General features: G+C 44.6%; 1 protein-coding gene across 2 annotated transcripts in view; it reads left to right on the forward strand.

Annotated features, from left to right (window-relative positions):
* Positions 1-22,594, forward strand: part of LOC146789297 (calcitonin gene-related peptide type 1 receptor-like) — a 2,166,593-nt gene that overhangs the window by 1,335,391 nt on the left and 808,608 nt on the right. For both annotated transcript variants that reach the window (XM_085630942.1, XM_085630944.1), the window contains exon 8: positions 12,176-12,267. In XM_085630942.1, coding sequence (XP_085487068.1) covers positions 12,176-12,267 — 92 coding nt within the window. The remainder of the gene's footprint in view (positions 1-12,175; positions 12,268-22,594) is intronic.

Here is a 22,594-nt window from a genome sequence, read left to right on the forward strand (position 1 = left end):
AGAACCCTGCCAGATTGAAGATAATTTTTAGGGGCTCAACCCGCAGCTTTACGAGCGAAATACAGGCCGAACAATATCTTAAAGAAATCTCAGAGACTGTAAAGAAGAATGCCGGTAAATGATCAAGAGGGAAAAAAGAAAAAAAAAAAATACACGCAGGGCTGGAGGGGCAGTTGCACTGAGGCGCCGTGATCAATCGACGCCCACACCTGGATCCGACTGGATCAAGGATGCCTCAAGGGGGGATGCTTCAAGGGGTGGTAAGGGAGGGGGAGGGGTGGGTGGGTCTCCGGGGGAGAAAAGGGGGGGTAAAATCATCATCAGAGAAAGAAAGGGAACAGAAATGGAGGGAAAAAAAGAAAAATGATGCACATAGTCACAATTAATGTATGTGGTTTAAATGATGCAAGAAAAAGAAGAGAATTGAAAGAATATTTCAGAACACTGCAAGCTGATTTAATCTGTGTTCAGGAGACGCACATAGAGATCTCGCAAAAATATTTATTGGAACAACTGGGGTATAAAGTACTGACTTGTACGACTCAGGGCACTAGAACACGCGGGGTTGCAATATTAGCACGTGGAAAAAAGATTACATTAAAAAAACAACAGGCAGATAGACATGGTCGCTGGGTTTTAGCGGATTGCCAAATTCAAAATTTTAATTTTACTCTATGCTCTATCTATGCACCAATAGTTGATGACCCTGAAACTTTCATTCATATAAATTCTCAATTGCCCAATTGGCCTCTCCCCATAATACTATGTGGCAATTTAAATATAAATGGCCTCAATGGGTTGTGGAAAGAAAATCCTGCAAGATTTATTGGTAAAAAGAAGAAAACCCACAGAGCGCTAATACAGCTCATGCAGGACAATGGGCTGATCGATATTTGGGAACATATAAAAGGAGGGGGAGGCTGCACATACTATTCTGCCCCCCATAAAACTCTAGCCCGGCTAGATTATTTTTTTATTTCCCCCTCGATGATACCGATGGTGAAAATTAAAAAAATGCCTAGATTGATGTCAGATCACAACCTGCTCTCCATGGAGATCTCTATACCATACTCACAGAACAGAATAAATAGCTGGACCTTTGAAAGAGCTTTGCTACTGGATGTAAATTATGTTACCTACATGGAAATTTGGCTAAAAGAATTTCTGGAAAACAATAGGGGCACAGCATCACCGCAAATAGTATGGGATACTATGAAGGCAGGTATTAGGGGGGAAACCTTAAGTTACTCTCTTAGACGGAGTAAGCGGGAAAAAGAAACCTTAGAGAAAAAGATAAATCTAGTAGCAAAGCTAGAGGAAGAACTGGTAAGAAGTATAAGAGAGAAAGAGGATGTGACAAAAGTAATGAAAAAACTAGCCTTGGCTAAAGCAGCAGTGGGTGAAGTATATGCTGAAAAGGCAGCTGGTAAATATTTGGCCAGGAGGGAAGAGCAGCATGAATATAGCGAACAGGTAGGACGAATCCTAGCGATTAGAACCCGGCAGGCTGCCACTCAGGGGCAGATAACAGAAATGACTACGGAGGCAGGAACAATAGTAAAAACACCAAAGGAAATCTGTGCTGTATTTCAGAATTTTTATAAGAAATTATACAGTCAGAATAATGGGGATCCAGATCTAGCGAAAATTGACGAATATTTAAACTCTGCCTCCCTAGATAAGCTTACAGAGGAGGATAATAACTCCCTCGAGATCAACTTTACCCCAGAAGAAGTACAAAGAGCTTTTAAGGATCTCCCATCAGGAAAAGCAGTGGGACCCGATTTTATACCGTTAGAATTCTATAAAAAGTTCTATTTAATCTTAGAAGCAGACATTAATCGACTCATGGTTCTAATACAGAATGGTGCTGCACCTCCGGAGTCTTGGGGAGAAGCTTTAATGGTAGTGTTTCTAAAAAAGAATAAATGCCCTACGGATCCTGGGTCATATAGACCAATTAGCTTAATGAATAGTGACACTAAGGTCTATTCTAAAATCCTGGCAAACAGGCTTAGCTTGGTAATTGGTAAGATAGTCTCACCCTGGCAGCACGGCTTTATACCAGGGAGGGGCACTGCCGATCACATCAGAAGGGTCTTCGCGCTGCTGGATGGTACTAATGTCTCACGAGACCCTATGTCCTTAATATTACTGGACGCTGAAAAAGCTTTCGATAGGGTCTCGTGGGACTTTCTTTGGGCAACAATGTATAAATATAATTTTGGGAAATTATGTGTAGGAGCATTAAAAGCCCTTTATAGAAGCCCGAGCATCAGTCTGAGAGTGGGAGGGGAGCTGAGCGAGGCAATAAAAATCGAGCGTGGAACTAGGCAAGGATGCCCCTGTTCCCCTCTACTATTCGCCTGTTATATAGACTCATTTATTAGACACATAGAAAAAAATAAAAACATTTGTCCAATAGTGCTGAATGGATATGAGACTAAAATATTGGGCTACGCAGATGATTTAGCAATTACATCATCAATACCAATAATAGCGATAGGGGAAATCGAGAATGAGGCAAAAAAATATGGACCTCTATCAGGGTATAAATTAAATCAAGGAAAAACACAAATAGTGGTAAATCAATTTGCTCCGATTAACGATGAGAGAGTTGTAGAGTCCGCGGTTTATTTGGGAGTTACTATTACATCTGACCTATCTCAGGTTGTGGAGGAAAATCTGACCCCAGTAATCAAAAAGGCAAAATTAGACTTAGATAGGATGGACAATTTACGTTTAACAATCATCGGTCGCTGCAATGTTATAAAGATGGTGTTTTTGCCTAAAATTCTATATTTATTCCGTACAATTCCTTTATCATTTTCTAACAATTGGTTTAAGGAAATAGAGGGGATTTGTAATCGCTTTATATGGGCTAAGGGCAGAACTCGTAGAGCCATAAAGAGGTTGGCACTCTCTAAAGACCGGGGGGGCCTTGCAGTACCTGACTTTAAGGCATATTATTTTGCGTCAGTCCTTCAGTATTGTAAAGGACTTCTCTGCGGGAATACGAAAGACATCTGGAGGGGTAGGGTTGGCATTCCGGATATATATGAGCTCTTGATTTGGGACTCTAATAAGGGACTTCTCACATTCAAGGAACTAAACTACTATAAAAGAACAAAATTTAAGCTGTTGGGGGCAGTCATATCGGTTTGGTCAATGATCCGGAAGAAAATTAAATTAGGGAGAATGAACTTCTATACCCCTTTATATATGAATGAACTCCTCCCAGAAGTATTCCATGATCAAGTGATGAGGCGCTGGGATAATCTTGGGGTTAGTACAATCGGCGATATCACGGATCAGTCAGGGTTAATTTCATTTGAGAGGGCACAACAGCTATATAACTTGGATCGGAGAGATTTTTTTAAATACTTACAGATAAGATCAGTTTTGCAGAGGAAACAGGCAGGTAACTGTAAGTATGCTAGGGTAGATCTGATGGAAATTGTTCAAGATGATGAGGGATGTTCAATCTCTCAACTCTATGGTGCATTGTGCGAGTATAATGAGGATGATAGAGGAAAGGTATTTGATAAATGGAGAACTAAACTAGATTTAGCCGGGAATGAGGGCGAAAAATCACTTCGGTTTGGAAATTCTATCCTGAAGGTTGCAAACCTGCAAGCACAATACTTTAAGACTTTACATGAACTATATTATACACCACATAGAATAGCTCGTTGAGGTGGTACTATTGGGATCTTCTGCCCAAGATGTCAGAGTTTGGAGGCAGACACGATCCATATGTTTGCAGCATGCCCTAATTTAGATCCCTTTAAACTAGCTATAGAAAACTTCTTTAAAGATGAATTGGAGATTTCAATTAAATTAACTAATGAGATTATGGTTCTTGGAGTGGCAAAGGAGGGACAGGAGATACCCCATCAAGAATTTTTGTTTATTGCTATGACGCTGAGCCGGCTTTGTATCGCAACGGTATGGAAAGACTCTAATCCCCCTTCGTTTCAACAATGGCTCTCAAAATTATTAGCTATTTACACCTTAGAGAAATCTTTATATGAAAAAAAAGGAGCGAATGCAAGACAGCTTGGGAAACGGGTATGGGCCCCAGTTGAAAAATGGAAACTTAAACTAGATGGTTAATCTAAAGGGTGATAAGTACATGCTTCTTCTTTCAAGTAATTATAATTAAATTATGTATTGCATCATGTTGTTAAATTTAAGTGATTACGCTGCAATTGAAGGATTTCTGTTGTATTAGATATATATGTCAAAGCAATTAATTGTTTATACTTTATTTTTCTGATGATGAACAATAAAAATATTTAAAAAAAAAAAAAGAAAAAGGATTAGGTTTTGTTCCAACAGCAACGTTGGACAAATTCAAATTGATCTGCGAATTGAAAGAATTTATTCGCAGGATTAAGTTGGAAGTTTATTTCAAAGACAAAGAACAAAACCCCACAACCAAGACGGACACTGGATTACACAAAAAATCGAACTTCACACCTCCACCAAATACCCTTCCCATTGAATTACTAGCATTTGAAAAAGCAGTAATGAAGGAATTTACAGAGATGGACCCGAGATCCATAAGGGTATTCCACAACACAAGTAAAAGTGAACAAGAGGCAATCCATCAACTCTCAAGTGAAAAAAATCTCACTATCAAACCAGCCGATAAAGGTGGAGCAATAGTCCTACAAAACACACCTGATTACCAGACAGAGTGTCTTCGGCTGTTGGATGACACAAGAAACTATCTAGCTATACCAAATGACCCCACTGAACGGTTACGGATAGAGATCGCAAGCCTGGTTGAAGAATCTCTCATCAATGACTGGATAAGTAAGAAAGAAGCAGATTTTCTGGAAAACAAGAAACCCGTTATTCCTTATTTTTATACCATCCCAAAAATACATAAGTCCTTGGTTACACCTCCCGGCAGACCTATAGTATCAGGGATTGGGTCAATTTTGGAACCTTTGTCGAAATTTGCAGACGCATTCTTAAGACCGTTAGTCCAAGCAACCGACACATACTTACAAGATACTAAAGCTGTCCTGTGTTTGATTCAGAATCTTGATTTCAACCCCATAACCAGCATATTGATCAGTCTGGATGTGGAAAGCTTATACACCAGTTTACCACACAAAGACACGCTAGATATTTTGGAGGAAGTTCTCTTTGAAAACAATTGGACATACCACACGCCCAGACATGTGGTACTTGAGTGCTGTCGCCTAGCTCTAATCAAAAACTTTTTTCAATTCAACGACTCTCTGTACAAACAAACGCACGGTACCAGCATGGGAAGTACCTTTGCGCCGAGCATAGCGGGGCTCTATGTACATCATCTAGAACGACACAAGATCCTCCACAATAACAATCCGCACATCCATAAGATCAAATTATGGAAAAGATACATCGATGATGTGCTCTTGATTTGGGAAGGTGACAAAACTGGTTTTGAGTTTTTCCTACTTTGGCTCAACCAACAAGATCCATTCTTAAAATTTACCTTTACCATGAGTAGGTCCAACTTGGTTTTTCTTGACCTTAACATATCAGCACACGAAGGTCGCCTGACTACCACCACACACTTCAAACCCACGGCAAGAAACTGCCTCCTAGTGTACGACAGTTTCCACCCAAGAAGCTTGAAAGACAATCTCCCTTTCGGACAATTTTTGCGCCTAAGACGCAATTGTACCACACGAGATGACTACAAAATTCAAGCAAAAGATCTATCAGAGAAACTAGTGCGACGGCATTATCCACACCATCTGGTGTCCAAGGCACAAAAAAGAGCTTCCAACAATAACCAAGAAGCACTCCTAGAACACAAACCGGAGGTAATAGCTAAGAATCAGAAAAGACAAATCTGCATCACTACTTTTAACATCGCATCAGATCAAGTGACCAAAATAATAAAAAAACATTGGCGGATCCTGAATAGTGGAGGCTTGGATTTCCAAAAACCTATGTTTAGCCACAGGAAAGCAAAAAACTTGAGGAACTACCTGGTACACACCAGGCCAAACCCAACGAAGACTGTAGGACCTGTACGCCTGCTCCACCCATTACCTGAGGGTCACTACCCTTGTGGTAACTGTAGCGTGTGTCACCTCACCAGTGCAACAAAAACTGTCACCTACAATAATGGCGCTACATGGAACCTTTGATCGTTCACCAATTGCAACACCACAGGGGTCATATACCTTATCACCTGCGTGTGCAATCTCCATTATGTGGGGATGACCACAAGAAAAGTGAACACCAGAATGATTGAACACCGAAGCAATTTTAGGTGTAAACATAGTAACACTAAAATGACCACGCATTTCCTACAACAACAACACACACCCAATGACTTCAGCTGGGTCATTCTTGAACATGTTGACAACCACCCCAACATCGAAAGAAAATTGCACGAAAAAGAACAACGTTGGGTTTTCAAACTACGATCGGACGACAATGGTCTTAACGATGATATACCATGGGGCCGTTTCACTTCTAACTAAGGCTTCTTCTATTTTTGCAGTCAACTACTGAATCATGTAACTTTATTGAAAAGTTTATTGTGGCTATCTCTCCCTGAATTATAACTATATATAATTTTTTCATACCAGCCTATTTTTGTTTCAAGGGTATATGACACTATCTCACAGGAGAGGCGTATCACTTGATCACCACCCTGTATCTTTCACACTACTAGTGTGAATAGGAACAGGCATTCCCTCTCACCCTGTTTCATCATGGCCGAGTTTTCTTAACAACGATTTTGTCTCAACAACGATTTTTTAATAAGTAATGGTTGGACACCCAGTACTCAGGGCCAACTTATATACTTTATAATTATTTTGAGGGTATTTGACATTATCTCACAGGAGAGGCGTGCTACGAGATCATCTCCCTGTATCCTTCACACTACAAGTGTGAACAGGAACAGGCATTCGCACTCTCCCTGTTCCATCATGGCGGAATTTATCTCTAACAATGTTTTTTTTACAAATAATGTTTGGATTCCCAGTACTTAGGGCCAACTTATATACTTTATAATGACGGCTACCTCGCCATCCCCTGGAGTGAGTAATAATTTGATTAGGTTTTTATGATTTCGCACATTTACCGAAGAACTACATCTTCCTTTGCCAACATGGCCGCCCCGCAAAGGACCTCCGCCGGGAAGTCCTTTCTTACTTTTCACCATAATACTCGTAGATAACAAGCACCTCGCCCGGAACCACACAGTATGCGGTCCGCGAGGTTGGTCTCTAGTAGGTGTGCCAGAGTGTGGTCTTCAACATACAAGTAAGTGGAAACGCCCCCAGGGGAAGACTAAAACTTCTCCCCCAAGCTAACGGAGATCGCATTTTTTTCTTTCCCGCCCAAGGTCTGCTAACAAGACGGTGCTCCACTCTCTTAACGACTACTTGTACTATCTCTTTAGGTGTACGAGATCTCCACACCCCCTCCGTTGACCATGAGGCATAGTATTGCTTCTTAAGATGTATGTATTGTTGTGCATATGTTAGTCTTATGTGTGTTTTTTGATGTGTCAGACGCATGTTTTGTTGTATGTGCACTGTGTGCATTGATAGACACCTTTTATTCACATTATAGCAAAACGCCTGCATGAAGGATGTATTTTCCTGGATAATAACACAGTGGCACAATAAGAACAAAGAGAAAATGAGTGTTCCAACACTGGTGTATAGTGTAATCGCTATTGATTTTATTCACATTGCATATTATCTTTTTCCCTTTAACGTTTGTATTTTTATACCCTACAGACATTGCCAGGCGTATACTTACGTATGTATTATCCCTAACGCATGCTTATTAGCCGCAGCGTTTTTCACTTGTTTTTCACCGGAATTAGGTCTACTAGGAGTGGTATTTGCACTGGGCTGGTCCCAGTGTAGTCCTGAAAAAGAGCTGGGGAAGCTCGAAACTAGTTGACCATATGCTAAGTACACTTACCCATTATAAGTAGGTTATTTTAGCGTATTACCCCCCCTTTTTTTAACCAATTAGCTAGGAGCAAGAATAAAATATATTTGGCCCACTAGTTGATTATTTTAATTCATTTTGTCCCACTCCATATCACTACACTTGCACCACACATAATTTGTTTTGAGTGCTCCTACGTAATCCGCAAGTCGCAGCACGCCTCAGCCCATAGAGGACTGAGAGGACCCCAATGATGAAGCATGTCACCGTGGGGAAACCCTGGTGAGTGAGGGGACTCAAGAAAGGAAGAGTTCTGCCCCTTTCTTTCTCTTTTGTTTTGGGTGTTCTTCGGGAACCAATTGTCCTTCTGACACCCCCAGGTTAGGTTCTTTTAACCTGAACGTTCAGGTTATTTAATATCTATGTACACAGATGGAAGGTGAACCTAACCTCTAAACCTCTTTTTTCCCCCCCCTTTTTTGATAACTTCTAAACATTCCACTCTGACTTTGAGTAGATGGATCAGGTATCTGATTGCATTGGCGTATAGAGGACTAGGAACTCCATGTCCAGTTGGGGTGGAAGGTAGATCCGCTAGAGCCATATCTACATACTTTGCAGCAGCTCAGGGTGCATCTTTGGTTGAAAGTTGTAGGACTGCAACATGGGTTATGCCTTCTACATTTGTTTGACATTACAGAGTGATGCAGGAAATTGACCTGGAGGAGGTTGTGGGGTCAAATGTGCTGTCTTCTATGATGTAATAAGAGGTTTGATTCCAAGATTAAATAAACTGTGTGGTGCATAAATAATCAGTTGTCCTGGTTGATTTATTGCTTGCGATGTCTCATTAAGTAGTCAATTAGGGGAGAAAATGTAATGAGGAGGTAAAGCTTCAATTACTTCTGGGTAATTGCATTACTCCGAGTAAATGTTCAACCAAATAAATTAAACCCTCCCTCCCTCCCTGTAGGGACCAGGCCAACTTTACTAGGTGGGGGCTTGTGTCAATTGAAACAGGAGTTTGTGAGGGGGTATTTTTAACTTCTTGGAAAGGGAACGGGGTGTGTCTGTGAAGTCCAGCAGCCTCATTAAGTAATAAATTAGGGCTAAAATGTGCACAGAGGTAGTAACTCATCTAAATCTGCCCTAAGATGCTACAATCAAATAATCTTGATAAACAAATGCACTGCTCTGGCGGACAGCATCAATGCCAGCACTACGGAAGCAAAGAAATCTTTGCCACTGTGAAAGATTTCACCTCACCTGCTGCTGCCCCCAACTCGATGAACCTCTCCAATATTCACTCTCATTTCTTCAGCAATAAAATACTCACCATTTACAGCATCTTCAACCCACAATCAGCCTGTCAGCACTCTCCAAATGCCTTCTGATCTTATCCAAAGATCTAATGCTAACCACAGGGTCCATCACAATCCCAGAAGAAACTGCCACCACAATGAAGTTCATCCACTCAGGGGTCCCATCGGAGCCTTGCCCCACCATACCTACTCCAGAGCACTGTGACCCATTAGCTCCATGCTTACACCCATTCAGCATACCTTCATCTCTTCTGCAACCTTCCTAGATACTTGGAAACATGCAATTCTCTTCCCATTGCTGAAAAAACCTCTGCAGACCCTGCAACACTCGCCAAATATAGACCAATCCAGTACCTGGATCAAGTTCAATGCCTGCATGACGGAAATTGACCACTGGATAAAGACTAACTGTCTAAAGCTGAACACCGACAAGACCAAAATGATGATCATCGAGAAGAGCAAATCACAGTGAGACTTTGCCTGGTGACCAACAGAGCTAAGACCGACACCCCCCCACCACCCTCACCAAGAACCTCAGGATCATCATCAACACCAAACTCAAAATGAAGGACCAAGTCAATGCCGTTACCACCTCATGGTTCCATGCCCTGAAGATGCTGAGGACGATTTCCAATGGCTCCCAATCAGCACCTGGAAAATGGTCACACATGCCACAAGCAAAATGGACTATGAGAACACCCTCAACATAAAACTCATCAGAAGGCTGCACACTGTTCAGAACCTGATAGCCAGAATGACTTTCAACCACCCACGCCACACTCACACATCACACCACAGTTAAAGAAGCTCCACTGGCTAAGCATTCACAGACGTGCGTGTAAGAAATTTGCTTACTCTTTGAGGGGGGTTGTGAAACCCTTCTCAAGCAGCAACCACAATTCTTCTCAGAGTTAAAGCACAAGACAATCCTAAATTAACCTGTGCTCAATCCTCGCGTAGCTTGGAAGAATGTCTGGAAGGAATAAGCAAAGTCCAACAGCCAACTAGACCTAGTCATGTGACCCAGGAAACAAGCTGCAGGCAAAACATTGTTAGGACAAGAAAATGTTGACTTTCCAAAAGTGGTATTTTCAGAATTGTGAATTAAAATTCTTCTTTATCATTAAAGATGATTTTAGATTATGGTGCCTCAGACATCAAACATAATATTTCAACCTGCTTCCAAACACAAGTTATACCTAATGAAATGTAAGAAGGTACCAAATGTTATCCCATGGTAGAGGTAGGCCTCACAGTAGTAAAAAACGAATTTGTGAGTTTTTCACAACCAGGACTTGTAAATCTTAAAAAATACAAATCCAACTTTGTAAATACAATGCACCCCGCCCTATGGGCTGTGTAGGACCTACCTCAGGGGTAACATATATATTAAAAAGCGAGTTTTAGGCTTTGCAAATGGTTTATTTTGCCATGTCGAATTGGCAGTTTAGAATTGTACACAGAGGCTGCTATGGCAGGCATGAGACATGTTTTTAAAGGGCTGCTTGGGTAGGAGAGCACAATAAGTGCTGCAGGCTCACTAATAGCCTTTAATTTACCAGCCCTGGATGTATGGTTTACCACTTTACTAGGGACTTACAAGTAAATTAAATATGCCAATCAGGTGTAAGCCAATTTTACCATGTTTATAAGAGCGAGCAAAAGCACTTTAACACTGGTTAGCAGTGATTACGTGTGCAAAGACCTAAGGCCAATAGAAAGAAATTCGGCAAAACAGGAGTAGTGAAAGCAAAATGTTTGTGGAAAACCCACATCAAAGATATCAGGTCTAACACCCTCTTTATCCAGCTCCACCCTCTTGGAGATCTGAGAACTCTGCTTTTTAAGGGCAGCTGCTTACTGTAAAGGTTTTGAGACCAGAAATGGACTGTTACTGCATTGAGATGTATTTTTTGTATTCAGCTCTACTCTAAACTGGAGTAGGGTTGATGCGTTCCTGGGGGAAACAGGTATTTTGTTCCAGATCCTAGCCACATGGATGGAGAAGGCTTATTGCTTCTTTCAAGCACCTCAGAGATGAGGAGTTTGATAGACATTTAGCCCAGGATACAGGTGGTGCTGGCTTTGCAGATGAAGGACATGCTTTGAAGATGGTGCAATCCAGCAAGTGGAGACAGTGGAGTTAAATTATCAACTGTGCTTTTTCATATTTTTGTCTGTTGTGAATTATGTTAGTGTATGTATCAAGCGCTATATTCCCAGAATGGTATTCTGGCTCTGCAGGTGTGGCTCTAGCCTGGCATAGGTCTGGCTAGTGAGTTATTGGAAGAGCCAGGTCTTCTGCTTCTTGCAGCTTTCAAGAATTGAAGATGCAGTTCTGATGCGTAACAGCAGATTGGTCCAGGCTTTCGGAATGATGTAGAAGGCTCAACCACTGGTTCTTGTTCTGTGTACTTGTGGGATGTGTGCAAGAAGGAGTACAGCCGAGCAAAGGTGTCTGTGAGGTTTGACAAATTACTTTTGTTTATTGAGGTAAGCTGGGCCCTTGTTGTGGAGAGGTTTGAAGGGGTATGTGAGAAGGCTGAACTGGGTTCGTTTCTAAATTGGGAGCCAGTCATTCCATGCCATGGAAAATGCTTCTTACACTTATTGTTGTATGGCTCTTAGATCACTATGTATGAACATGCATTCAGTTTCTCTCAAAGACTGAGTCAGATTCGAAAACCTAATATACAGTGTTTTTGGAGAGAACTTCTCTGGTATATATATCATTTGTAACATGCTGCACGCTTTATGTATGAAAATACTTGTCTCTTTAATAGTCTAATGAGGCATGCACTTTTTTGCATCTTAAACACAATAAATCATTTTTCAATTTGTGTTTTTAATGCAACAGTTCGCTGCTTTTAGAACTTTCCTTGTCACTGTAAACTAACTCAGCTTTATATTTGTCTTTTCTGCAGATGGCTTACATACTTTACTACATGGCGATCGTAGGCCACGCGTTGTCAATAGCATCACTTCTAATTTCTCTAGGAATTTTCTTTTATTTCAAGTAAGTGTTTTCTTCATTTGATATGTTATATATTTCATCCTTTATGTGGGTCTGTGCCACTTTTGAATAAGTGCTAAATGGTAAAGTTACAGTTTTCTTCACATTGTAGTGACCTCTTTTCCCAGAAATCATTGTACCTCGTGTCACTCACACTAGGTTGGGAAGTCCAGTGTAATTGTAAGATATGACCAGTTATATGTTCTTTTACAATATCAATCATGAAGATATAAAGCGAGAGAATAGTAGCAAATAATATGTGATTGTATGCACTCAAATTAAACTTTGGGCGGCAGTAGGTTGTGATATGGGGCAATCTGTATTGTGCGAGGACCAACCAGCAGACGAAACCCTAAACTCTTTTTCTTGTGCACCCATATCCATGGGCCATTATGAGCGGGTAATGATTTTGCCCAAAAGTACTGTGGTGTAATCCGCCCTTATTCACTTCACGAGAGAAACGGGGTATCTTTAAATAGAAAAACAATATACTGTGTTTCTTGGGTGAACTTGGAAAATGGGAGGATTCTGTGCCCAAATGCAGGCAGAATGTCTCTGCTTGGGCTGTCCGGGGTTTATTTATTTATTTATTTTTTTATTTTTTTGAAACCGTTTATTGCAATCTCAAATATATACAAGTATGGGTCTACAACCTTCCGGCCGGCCGCTAAAGTGACAGAAGCAAATGTCATACATACAATAAGGCACCTGACTTTGCAGAGACGATAAAGCAGGAGGTATCAACAACGTGGGCCACATGACTCTGAGCCCACAATACGGTTTCGTTTTATACAACACAACAACATAAAACCACACCCGCAAGGCAACCCGCGATCGAAAATGACGACACGTGCTCCTCCAGTGGGGGACCCCAACCATCCAAAGAAATCCAGAGAGGGGAAGGGAAACAGATCCGGGACTGGGAGAACAATGTGCCCGGGGCTGAGGGAGGGGGTCAACTAGGGGGATGGAGCTGGTGAAGTGGGAGGCATCAACGGCGGCTCGCAAATACCCCCGCGGTAGGCGTTCCAGGGGCCCCATATCTTCACCCATGCCCCAGGCTTACCCCGCGCCACATACACCACCTTTTCTCGGAACATGCACCAATCCATGTGTTCTTTCCAGGCTGACACCGCCGGGGGCCTCTGGGATCCCCACAGTTGAGCAATGTCACGTTTAGCTATCATATATCCCAGAGTCACCCATCGCGTCTGCGGAACCGAGTAATCGGTCGGTTCCCACACATTCAGCAAGCATCTCCTCGCTTCAGGCAACAACGCGACATGCGTAACCGCTCGCAGGACCTCATGCACACCACGCCAGAATCGCTCCACCCTCGGACATTCCCACAGAATGTGCAAAAAAGTCGCCAAAGCACCACACCCACGCTTACACAATCCATCCTCGGCATAGCCCATACGCAAAAGCCTTGGCCCCGTCATATACACCCGGTGGAGTATCTTAAGCTGGACGAAGCGAAGGCGAGCCGGGATGGCCACCTCCTTCGGAGAGGCCACCGCGGAAATCCAGTCCTCGTCGTCCAGCTCCAGCCCATCGGCAACCCAAGCCTTGCGGAGGCCAGTCAGTAAGCCCGAGCGGTCATTTATCAATTTCTTGTAAATGAGGGAGATCGTGCTGTCCGGAACGTGGCCATCTAGCACTCTATCCTCCAGGGGGGAGGACTCCGGGATGGAGGCCACGTCTGGGAAGACGGAACCCAGTGCATGACGGATCTGCAGGTAGCGAAAGTATTCACTGCCCTGCAGCTGAAACTCCGCCTGCAGCATCTCGAATGTTTTGAATCCTCCCCTCGTCCAGAGATCCCCCACTGTACTGATGCCTATCATGTCCCACCTCTCGAAGCCCTTCGAGGTCCACAAAGAGCCCAGCCTCTCCGACGCATACAACGGTGACGCTCGGGTTAAACGGTCCTTCCATCCCATAGCTGCATTAGCCGCGTGCCATACTCGCACCATGACACGCGTGGGTCCCGTCAAGCGGGAATCGGGCACGCTAGTGTAGAGCGCTCGATTGTAGTCGCCACCGGGCAGGAGCATTTTGTCCATTTCAAATGCCGGGTTTAGGGCGGGCCCATAGAAACCGTGATTAATTGCAGCTAACTGGGAGGCCCAGTAATACCGCTTAATATCCGGGAGTGCAATCCCTCCGTCGTACCACGGGAGCGTCAATTTTGCCAGAGCTATACGCGGCCTCCCGTCCCAAAACAGACGGCGCTGCAAGCTCTCCACCTCACGGAAGTAGCGCGCCGGGACCAAGTCCATAGTGTTCTGGAGAGCGTACAGAAAGCGCTGCAATGACATCATCTTGAACAATGCCGCCCGGCCGAGCGGCGAGAGCGGCAAGCGCCGCCAGCGCGCGACATCCTCCTTCAAGCGCTGGAGGGGGGGAAGCAGATTTCGCTCGTAGCGGGCCACCGGGTCCAGCGTAATATAGACCCCCAGGTATCGAAATCCCTGCAAGGCAATCTGGATCGGACAACCCCGGGGGAGGACAGGAGCCTCCCCGGAAAGCACATAGACACAGGATTTAGCCCAGTTGATGACAAGGCCTGAATTACGGCCAAAGGAGCGCAAAACATCGACCAGGACAATCAGTGACTAGCGCGGGGAGGCTAAGTACAAAAGGATATCGTCAGCGTAGAGGGATACGCGGTCCTCATACTCGGGGGTCCAACGGAGACCACGGATAGAAGGGTGCCACCGCAGCCACTCCGCCAGGGGTTCCAAGGCCAGTGCAAAAAGGAGTGGCGACAGGGGACAACCCTGTCGCGTGCCCCGTCCCAGCACGAATGGGGCCGAGACTCGACCATTCACCACCACCTGTGCCAATGGGTCCGAGTACAACAATTTGACCCAACTGATGAATCCCGGGCCAAATCCAAATTTCGCCAGCATCGCCCAGATGTAGGGCCATTCGAGCGTGTCGAACGCCATGGTGGCGTCTAAGGACGCCAAGATGGCCGGCTCCCGCACAAACGGCACACGCGCGAGCACCCCGTGCAAGCGCCGCAGATTAAGGGCCGTATTGCGATGGGGGATAAAGCCGGACTGGTCTTGGTGGACCAAATCGCCCACCACGCCGACCAGCCGGTTGGCGAGCACCTTGGCGAGGATTTTAGGTTCCGCGTTCAAGAGCGAGATAGGCCGGTAGGATGTGACCCGGTCTCGCGGTCTCCCCTCCTTGTGGATAACCACGATGGTAGCCAGACGCTGGTCCGGCGGGAGGGAGCCCCGCGAGTGGGCCGCAAGGAACATTGCGCGGAGATGGGGTGCCAATACATCCGGTCGCAGTTTATACAACTCGATAGGAATGCCGTTCGGGCCCATGGCTTTGCCAGAAGCGACTGAACGGATAGCGAGGGCAATTTCGTCCGAGGTGGGGGCGGCCTCCATCAACTCCCTGTCCTCCATTGAGAGGGAGGGCAGCGCGATGTCACGCAGCAGGGCATGGGAATCCTCCTCCGGGCAGGGAGAAACCGGGGAATATACCTCGCGGAAATAATCTGCGAAGCAAGAGACAATGCCTTCCGGCTCAGTAACACGTACACCATCCATTCTCTCAATCAGCGGGACCACACGACTAGCTCTCTCCTTCTTATCCAACCACGCAATCAACTTGCCAGCCTTATCACCCACATCATACAATCGCCCCTGTTGCTCTCTACTGAGGCCCCTGGCCGCCTCCTCGACGAGGGACCTATAGGCCGCCTGCTTAAGGTGTAGAACGTGCAGCGCAGCGTCAGTCACCCCACTCCCCAGATCCCCCTCCAGTTCAGTAATTTCGGCCTCCACCCGGGTCACCTCCTCCTGTGCGCGCCTCCGGGCATGGGAAATAAAGGAGAGGGCCTCCCCTCTAAGCACTGTCTTGAAAGCCTCCCACAGGGAGATGGCCGACGAGACAGACCCCACATTCTCCTCAAAATACCGTTGCAAGGATTTAATCAAGTCCGCACGAATAGTGGGGTCGCGCAGGTACCAGGCATTGATTGGAGCTACCCTGCCCTCCCCCCTCGGGAAGACATCAAAGTGCAACAGGAGTGGGGAATGATCTGAAATACCCCGCGCCAAGTGGCGCACCTCCCCCACTCTCCCAGCATAGGCCGCAGGAACAAGGACATAATCAAGCCGCGAAAGGCTACCATGGGCCCCCGAATGGAAGGTGTATTGCAGCTGAGCGGGATGCTTTAGACGCCAACAGTCCACCAATCCCAGTGTGTCCAAAAGGCCAGACAGCCACGCTTGTGCCCGGGGGAGGTCCCTAGGGGGATAGCGATCCATAGTCCCAGAGGCCACCGCATTGAAGTCCCCCCCAACCACCAGAAGCCCCCCCGGAAGGTCAAGCAGGAGGCGTCCCAGGTCCGCAAAGGTGGTGGACTGTAACCCCGGTGGGACGTACACTGAGACAAAGACGACTACTTTGCCCTCCATTCTCCCCACCAAGACAGTGTAGCGTCCCCTCTCATCATGGCGCACCTCGTCTATTTTGTCCGGGGTTTATTGAACTGCGAAACATGAGCATGAGATGCCCAAAGGGTTTTCACAGCTGCTTTTTAAGCAATTTGATTGATTACTCTCAACAGATCAGAGCTTTTTGCTGTGATTCACTGCTTGAATATTGTTGCCACTAACACCATATCCTGATGTAATGGATGTGTTTCCATGCCTTGTTGTTTGTAGGTTTGTGGCTGTTTGAGGTCCCCAATGGCCCGCAGTGTCTCTGTTGGCCTTGGGATACTTCTTGTCAGGTGGCAGGGTGGTGCTATCTGACCTTTGAGTGTCTCGGGTTTCCAGCAACCAGGGAGGCAGGGAATCTTGTAAGGTGGACCAATCCTCAATCTTCTGGTAGGCGGACAGTAGTCATGGGTGTGCATTGGAGCCGTGGAAGGGGCAATGGAAGTTTGGTGGCAGCCATCTTGGTTAAGGCATCTTGCCTCCTTTCAATTTCAGCAGATCCAAAGTGATGACTAGCTCAGGGTGCTGCTTCCAGGTCTGTTCCCTTTGCTTCAGTAACCACCCTGAGTGGGATAAGGTGTCAGAAGCACCACAAGCCATGGTCATAAACTCAGGTTTACCCAGTGGTGTAACACAATCTCAGGTGCCTCCACTGAAGGGAACTTTGAGGGGGACCACAACAATCTTCCAGCCACCCACCGTTTTCAGGTACCTTGCCTTGCAGCCTGCCCACAACACATAAACATGGTTATCAGTGATACCATTTTCTTTAAAGAGACCAACATGGTCTGCAAGCAGGAAGACATCAGGGCATATAGAAAACATGTTATGTGTTATTGATTTACAACATTAGGATTCCAAAAGTAGACATTCTTGATATAATGGAGGCATCTCAGGGTGCAGACAGAGAATCCTAAGCATATTAAAGATGATATTGGGCAAAACGTGCTGCCTTTCTGCTATTTAAATATACATTTGCGCTGCACCAACGGACATTGTTTCTGGTATTTTACCTTTCATATTTCACAATTCCATTATTCTGAGTCTGCCTCTCATTTCTAGCTCTTGTTATTTCATCATCATGTTTGCTTCCAGCACATCACTCATTCTTAAACCTTCTACCCAACCAACATATTTAAGCACTGCTGATCTCTACTTTTGTCATTCTTATTTCTATCTTCCCCAGTTTACCTCCCTCCCCTTCCTGTTCTCCTCCCTCTCGAGGTTTCCTTCTTAAATCCACATGGTTCCTACTATTACATTAATGTATTTCAGTTTCACTTTCACGGTCATTCTATGGCCTCTACCATGTTCCCTCACACCTCCACGTCTTGTTCTCTCGCAAATGTGACAGACACTTTCGCTCTCTCTTCTACTTCTACGGGGATTCTTTGTACCCCAATCTCTCATAAGTTCACTCTATGTCTTCCAATTTGCATTTTGCCTCAGAAGTTCATTCTCTAAACTCTCTCCCATTCTAAGCTTATCTCTATCTATAACAGTTTCACTCCACCCGCACTGCTCATTCTCCACACCTTCCTCCAATTTTCCTGTTACCTGCACACTTAACGTTCTCTTATTTCTATGTATCCATTCTCCCTTTCACATTCAATCTCCCCTCTTCCAGCTTTACTCCTCTTTCTCTCACTATCATCCCTCAATGCCACTTTCACTACCATCTCACTGTCTAATCTCCTCATTTCTGCATTACTAGTCTACCAACATCCTCCACTCTTACCCCTCTATCATTTTCAGACACATATCACATTGGTGGTTCTCTTCTACCTCTCACATTCTCCCACATGCATCTTCCAACTTCCACTTTTCATCTTAGTGTTGTCATTATGAGTTATCTTTTCAGCTCACTCAACTTCCTGTGTCTTCCCTCATTTCTCTTCTTTATTATTTCCATATTTATACCTGTATTATCTCTCATACCAACTACATGACACCACTCATCCTGTTACATCCAAGTCAATCCCACCTGAACTTGTTACCTCTTACAGTGGGTATCCCTCTCCGTTTCATTTTGCCCTCCACGCTTGTATAGCCTCCTGCTCATTCTCTCTTTATCATTCTTTAGCCTTTCATTTTACTCTTGTAAACCTTGCTGCTCCTTACTTCTTTTTTTCAAGTCTCCTGTTCACATACTACCAGTTCCTTTCTATGTAAGTATTTTCATTTCTCCATAATGCTTCATTGTTTATTCTCCACCTTGCATTTCTTGCAGATTTTTCCCTTTCATTGTATCACTTTTGCTATTGGTACTAAGACTCCTTTTTTATTCTTTGCCCACTTTCTTTCTAGTTCTAAATATTCCCATACCTTTTATTTTCTCCCTTCTTTTTCATTCCTTCCCTATTGCCTTTTTGTCTAGATTTTCTACCTTTGCCTTCACTCAATTGCACCTTCTCCTTTGCTGTTCCTTTGCTTCACTCTCCCTTCTTTTTGCTCCTGTATTCTTAGTCTTTCTGTTATAATGCAGAACCCTAACTCATCTTCAGCACCTAACCTCTCAGAACTAAGTTGTTCACCTCACTGGTTCATTTGAAACCCTTTGCCTCCATGCCTGTGATTTATTTCAACACTTGCAATTGATGCCAATAACAAAATCAGCAATAGAGCAAGATTCTCAAAAAAGAGATAGATCGCTGACAGGAGCAGATCAAGCTACTTTATAAGCAGTGATATTCTCTTACAGAGCCACAACAGGTATTACGTAGGTAGCAGCATTGCAAGTGTCTCTCTCACACACACATACACAGACACACACACAAGCCCAATCCCACCCTGGGTATATTAGGAGAAGAAATGCTGGATTCCCTCATTGAGAATATGTACAGTACAGGCAGCACCAGTCTAAGATTCCTTAAAGCAGAAACAGGAACAGCACACACGGCTAAACTTCAAGCTTCACGGTGGCAGAGGCTGCAGCTGTGCAGCTTCCCTCGCACACACTATAGGCCCGTGACAAACAGCAACACTACAAGCTTTCTTTACACAGAAAAGGTGGGACCGTGACAGGAGCTTTGCAAATTACTCTCAAACAAATTGTTCATTACAGGGAACAGCTGTTTAAGGCTCCCTGCTGCGTGGGCAGCGGCTGTGCAGGCTTCCCTCAGACTAAACATTAAAAGCACAAGTAACAGCAGTAGAAGGCTCTCTCTTGAAACAGTTACAGTGCAGGAAAAAAAGCGCCCTTCAAACATCCAAATGTGATGCACCATCGGAGACAAAGAGCTGCCTTCACAGAAGAGAAGAGGTGTGATATGGGTGGCAGCTGTGACAGCCCCTCTCACCAACACAGGAAGAATACCAAAGCAGCAGAGCACTTTCATATTATAAAACAAATTATCCCGGAGCAGCATGAATGGATAGGTGTACAGCTGCCAAGTGACAACATGCCACATGACCTTCAGTCACTCCTGGTTTTTCATTCAAAAGTGCTGTGCGAACAGGGATTTCGAATGCCATTTTTTAAGGAAAAAGCTAATCTACAAGTTCCAGACTGGGGTATAGCTTAGGGAGGGGGGAGGGGGGGGGGGCGTTGAGTAGTTACACCCTCCTAAAAAATGTATTTTCTTGTAAATAGATGGGTACAAGTTTATTCAGTCGGGTATGGCGAAGTGTCTGTCGAATTTCACCTTGGATTTTTATATGCGCACACCGACAAAAACACACACACACACACTCTCACGTCTCTTTTTTGAAGGCCTTAAAAATGCTGACAAGTTGGGAAGATGTTGTGTTTTAAGTGCCTCTAACCATCTGCCGTCCTCTCTTTTTCCACTACACCTTAAGTCCCCCTCACGCCGTGCTGCTTATATAATGTGTTAACAAGATATCCCAGTGTGATTGTTGGGAAATCTGAAGCTACCCCCCAACCCAAATCTTATTGAACAAGCTACGCCCCTGGTCCCAGAATGCAAAGTGTTGTTGGCTAGAAACCTAATACTAGCTAGAGGTTTCCCATTTGGCATGTGTGAGTGTGTGTACATGTGCGTGTGTCTGTATGTGGTTGTATATCTGTTTAAAGCTGTGTCAAACATTCTGGGTACTAATCTTAAAATGTGCTAGAATAGATTTCTTCACCTTGCAGTAAATTTCAGTGTGGTTCCTGGTGCAGTTTCAATATACTTTTTAAACATAATACACGTGTACTTTATTTTGCCATAGGTGCAATTCACATTATGGTGCATAACATTTGAACAAGATGATATTCTTGTATAGGTATTGTCTTTTACCCTTAAATAAAAGATACAAAAAATACAGTTTGGAGAATTCCCAGTTAGCCTGGGGCCTCAGGAACACCATTCCAAAGGAGCTGTGGGGCGGCCAAGGTTTAGTTAGGATAATGTTGTGGATGGTGGGCTCTCCAAAAGCGGTGCGGCTAAAGAAGCATACTTATACATTTCTTTTCAAGAGCCACTGACAGTGTAATTAGGAGTGTGTCTTTAAAAGTAAAACTAAAACCATTTGCATCACACACCATGGTACCTGACTAGTGTTTGAGTCCGTCTTTGAGAGCTTTCAGCTATTGCATTCAGACACGTCAAATAATAATGAACATGAGCCTAAAACACGGCTAACCTTTTGGATTTGCCAGTGCTTGTTAGCAGTATCAGATAAATCACTAACAACAATATTGTTGTGAAAAATTATAATTGAAAATATTTCAATTCGAATCAGTACAGAGATCTGTGGAAGGGGTAGTCATTTTCAGTGTCATAAACACTCTTATTCACCCCTTCACTTCCCTCTGCCTCCGCTCTGAGACACCTACACCTTTTTCTCCCCATATCTTTCTAAAATCCGCTGTAAGAAATTAGGTTGTTGGTTCACTGGGGTGTGAGCTCTCATTGAGCAGCAACAACAATCCTTCTCAGGTTCAGGCACATGCAAACCCCATATTAACCTATGCTCAACCCCAGGGTAGCTTAGCACCAAGAAGTCAGGCTTAATTTAGAGGCAATGTGTAAAGTATTTGTACAACACTTCACACACTACTACGGGGAAGAAAACACACCACAAAATGAGCCACAACAGAGTTATCACTGGAGATATTGAATTTCGAAATTTCTAATGAAAATAGCGCAAAAGGCATAAAGTGCCAACTGTGGATATCTGGTCGTGCCAGACCAGAACAAAATCACAAGTTCAGGCTGACCACTATAGAGTGCAGGCAGACTACCGGGACCCAGTTAGGCCAACTGAACAAAAGTACCTTCAATTAATGGTTTGTGGAGCATTGCGTGGATCTGTGTCGAAGATGAATCGTGCAGCCAAGGCGATGCACCGGTTCTGAGATGGTGCGCGTCTGCAGTGCGAGGCCCTTTTGCGTCGATGGCAAGGATCCTGCCAACAGGGCTTGCGATGTGAAGTTCGGTGTCGGGGATGTGATGCACAGTCGGGAAGATGTGTTGGTTCTGAAGAGCTGCGAGGCTAGGATACAGAATCCGGTGTTGTCATCAAACCTATCTTTGATGAGAGATGCAAAGGCTTGTGCCAGGGAAGTGCCCGGCAGCAGCGGTTCCTAAGTGAGGCTGGTTGCTTCGGCGATGCAAGTTCTTGCAACTAGTCCAATCCACACATCAATACGTCAGTTCTGCTCTGGTTTGCGCTGCGCAGTAGATGAGATGTGTCAGTTCTGCTGGATCTGCAGGCTGCCAGAGCACCTTAGGCCCACTTCCAAGGTCCAGGATTGGGGTGGCACCACTTGGCAGGATGGACAAACTCACAGATGGCAGAGTGCAGGTGCAGATGCAAGGTTGTTGCAAACCTGTTATGTCACTGAGGCTTCAGATCAGAAGACCAGCCAAAGAGCCCCTGGAGTCACTGTGGATTCTGGGTTCAAGAGA

The sequence above is a fragment of the Triturus cristatus genome, chromosome 10 (genome assembly GCF_964204655.1).
Source record: "Triturus cristatus chromosome 10, aTriCri1.1, whole genome shotgun sequence".
Taxonomy (NCBI): Eukaryota; Metazoa; Chordata; class Amphibia; order Caudata; family Salamandridae; genus Triturus; species Triturus cristatus.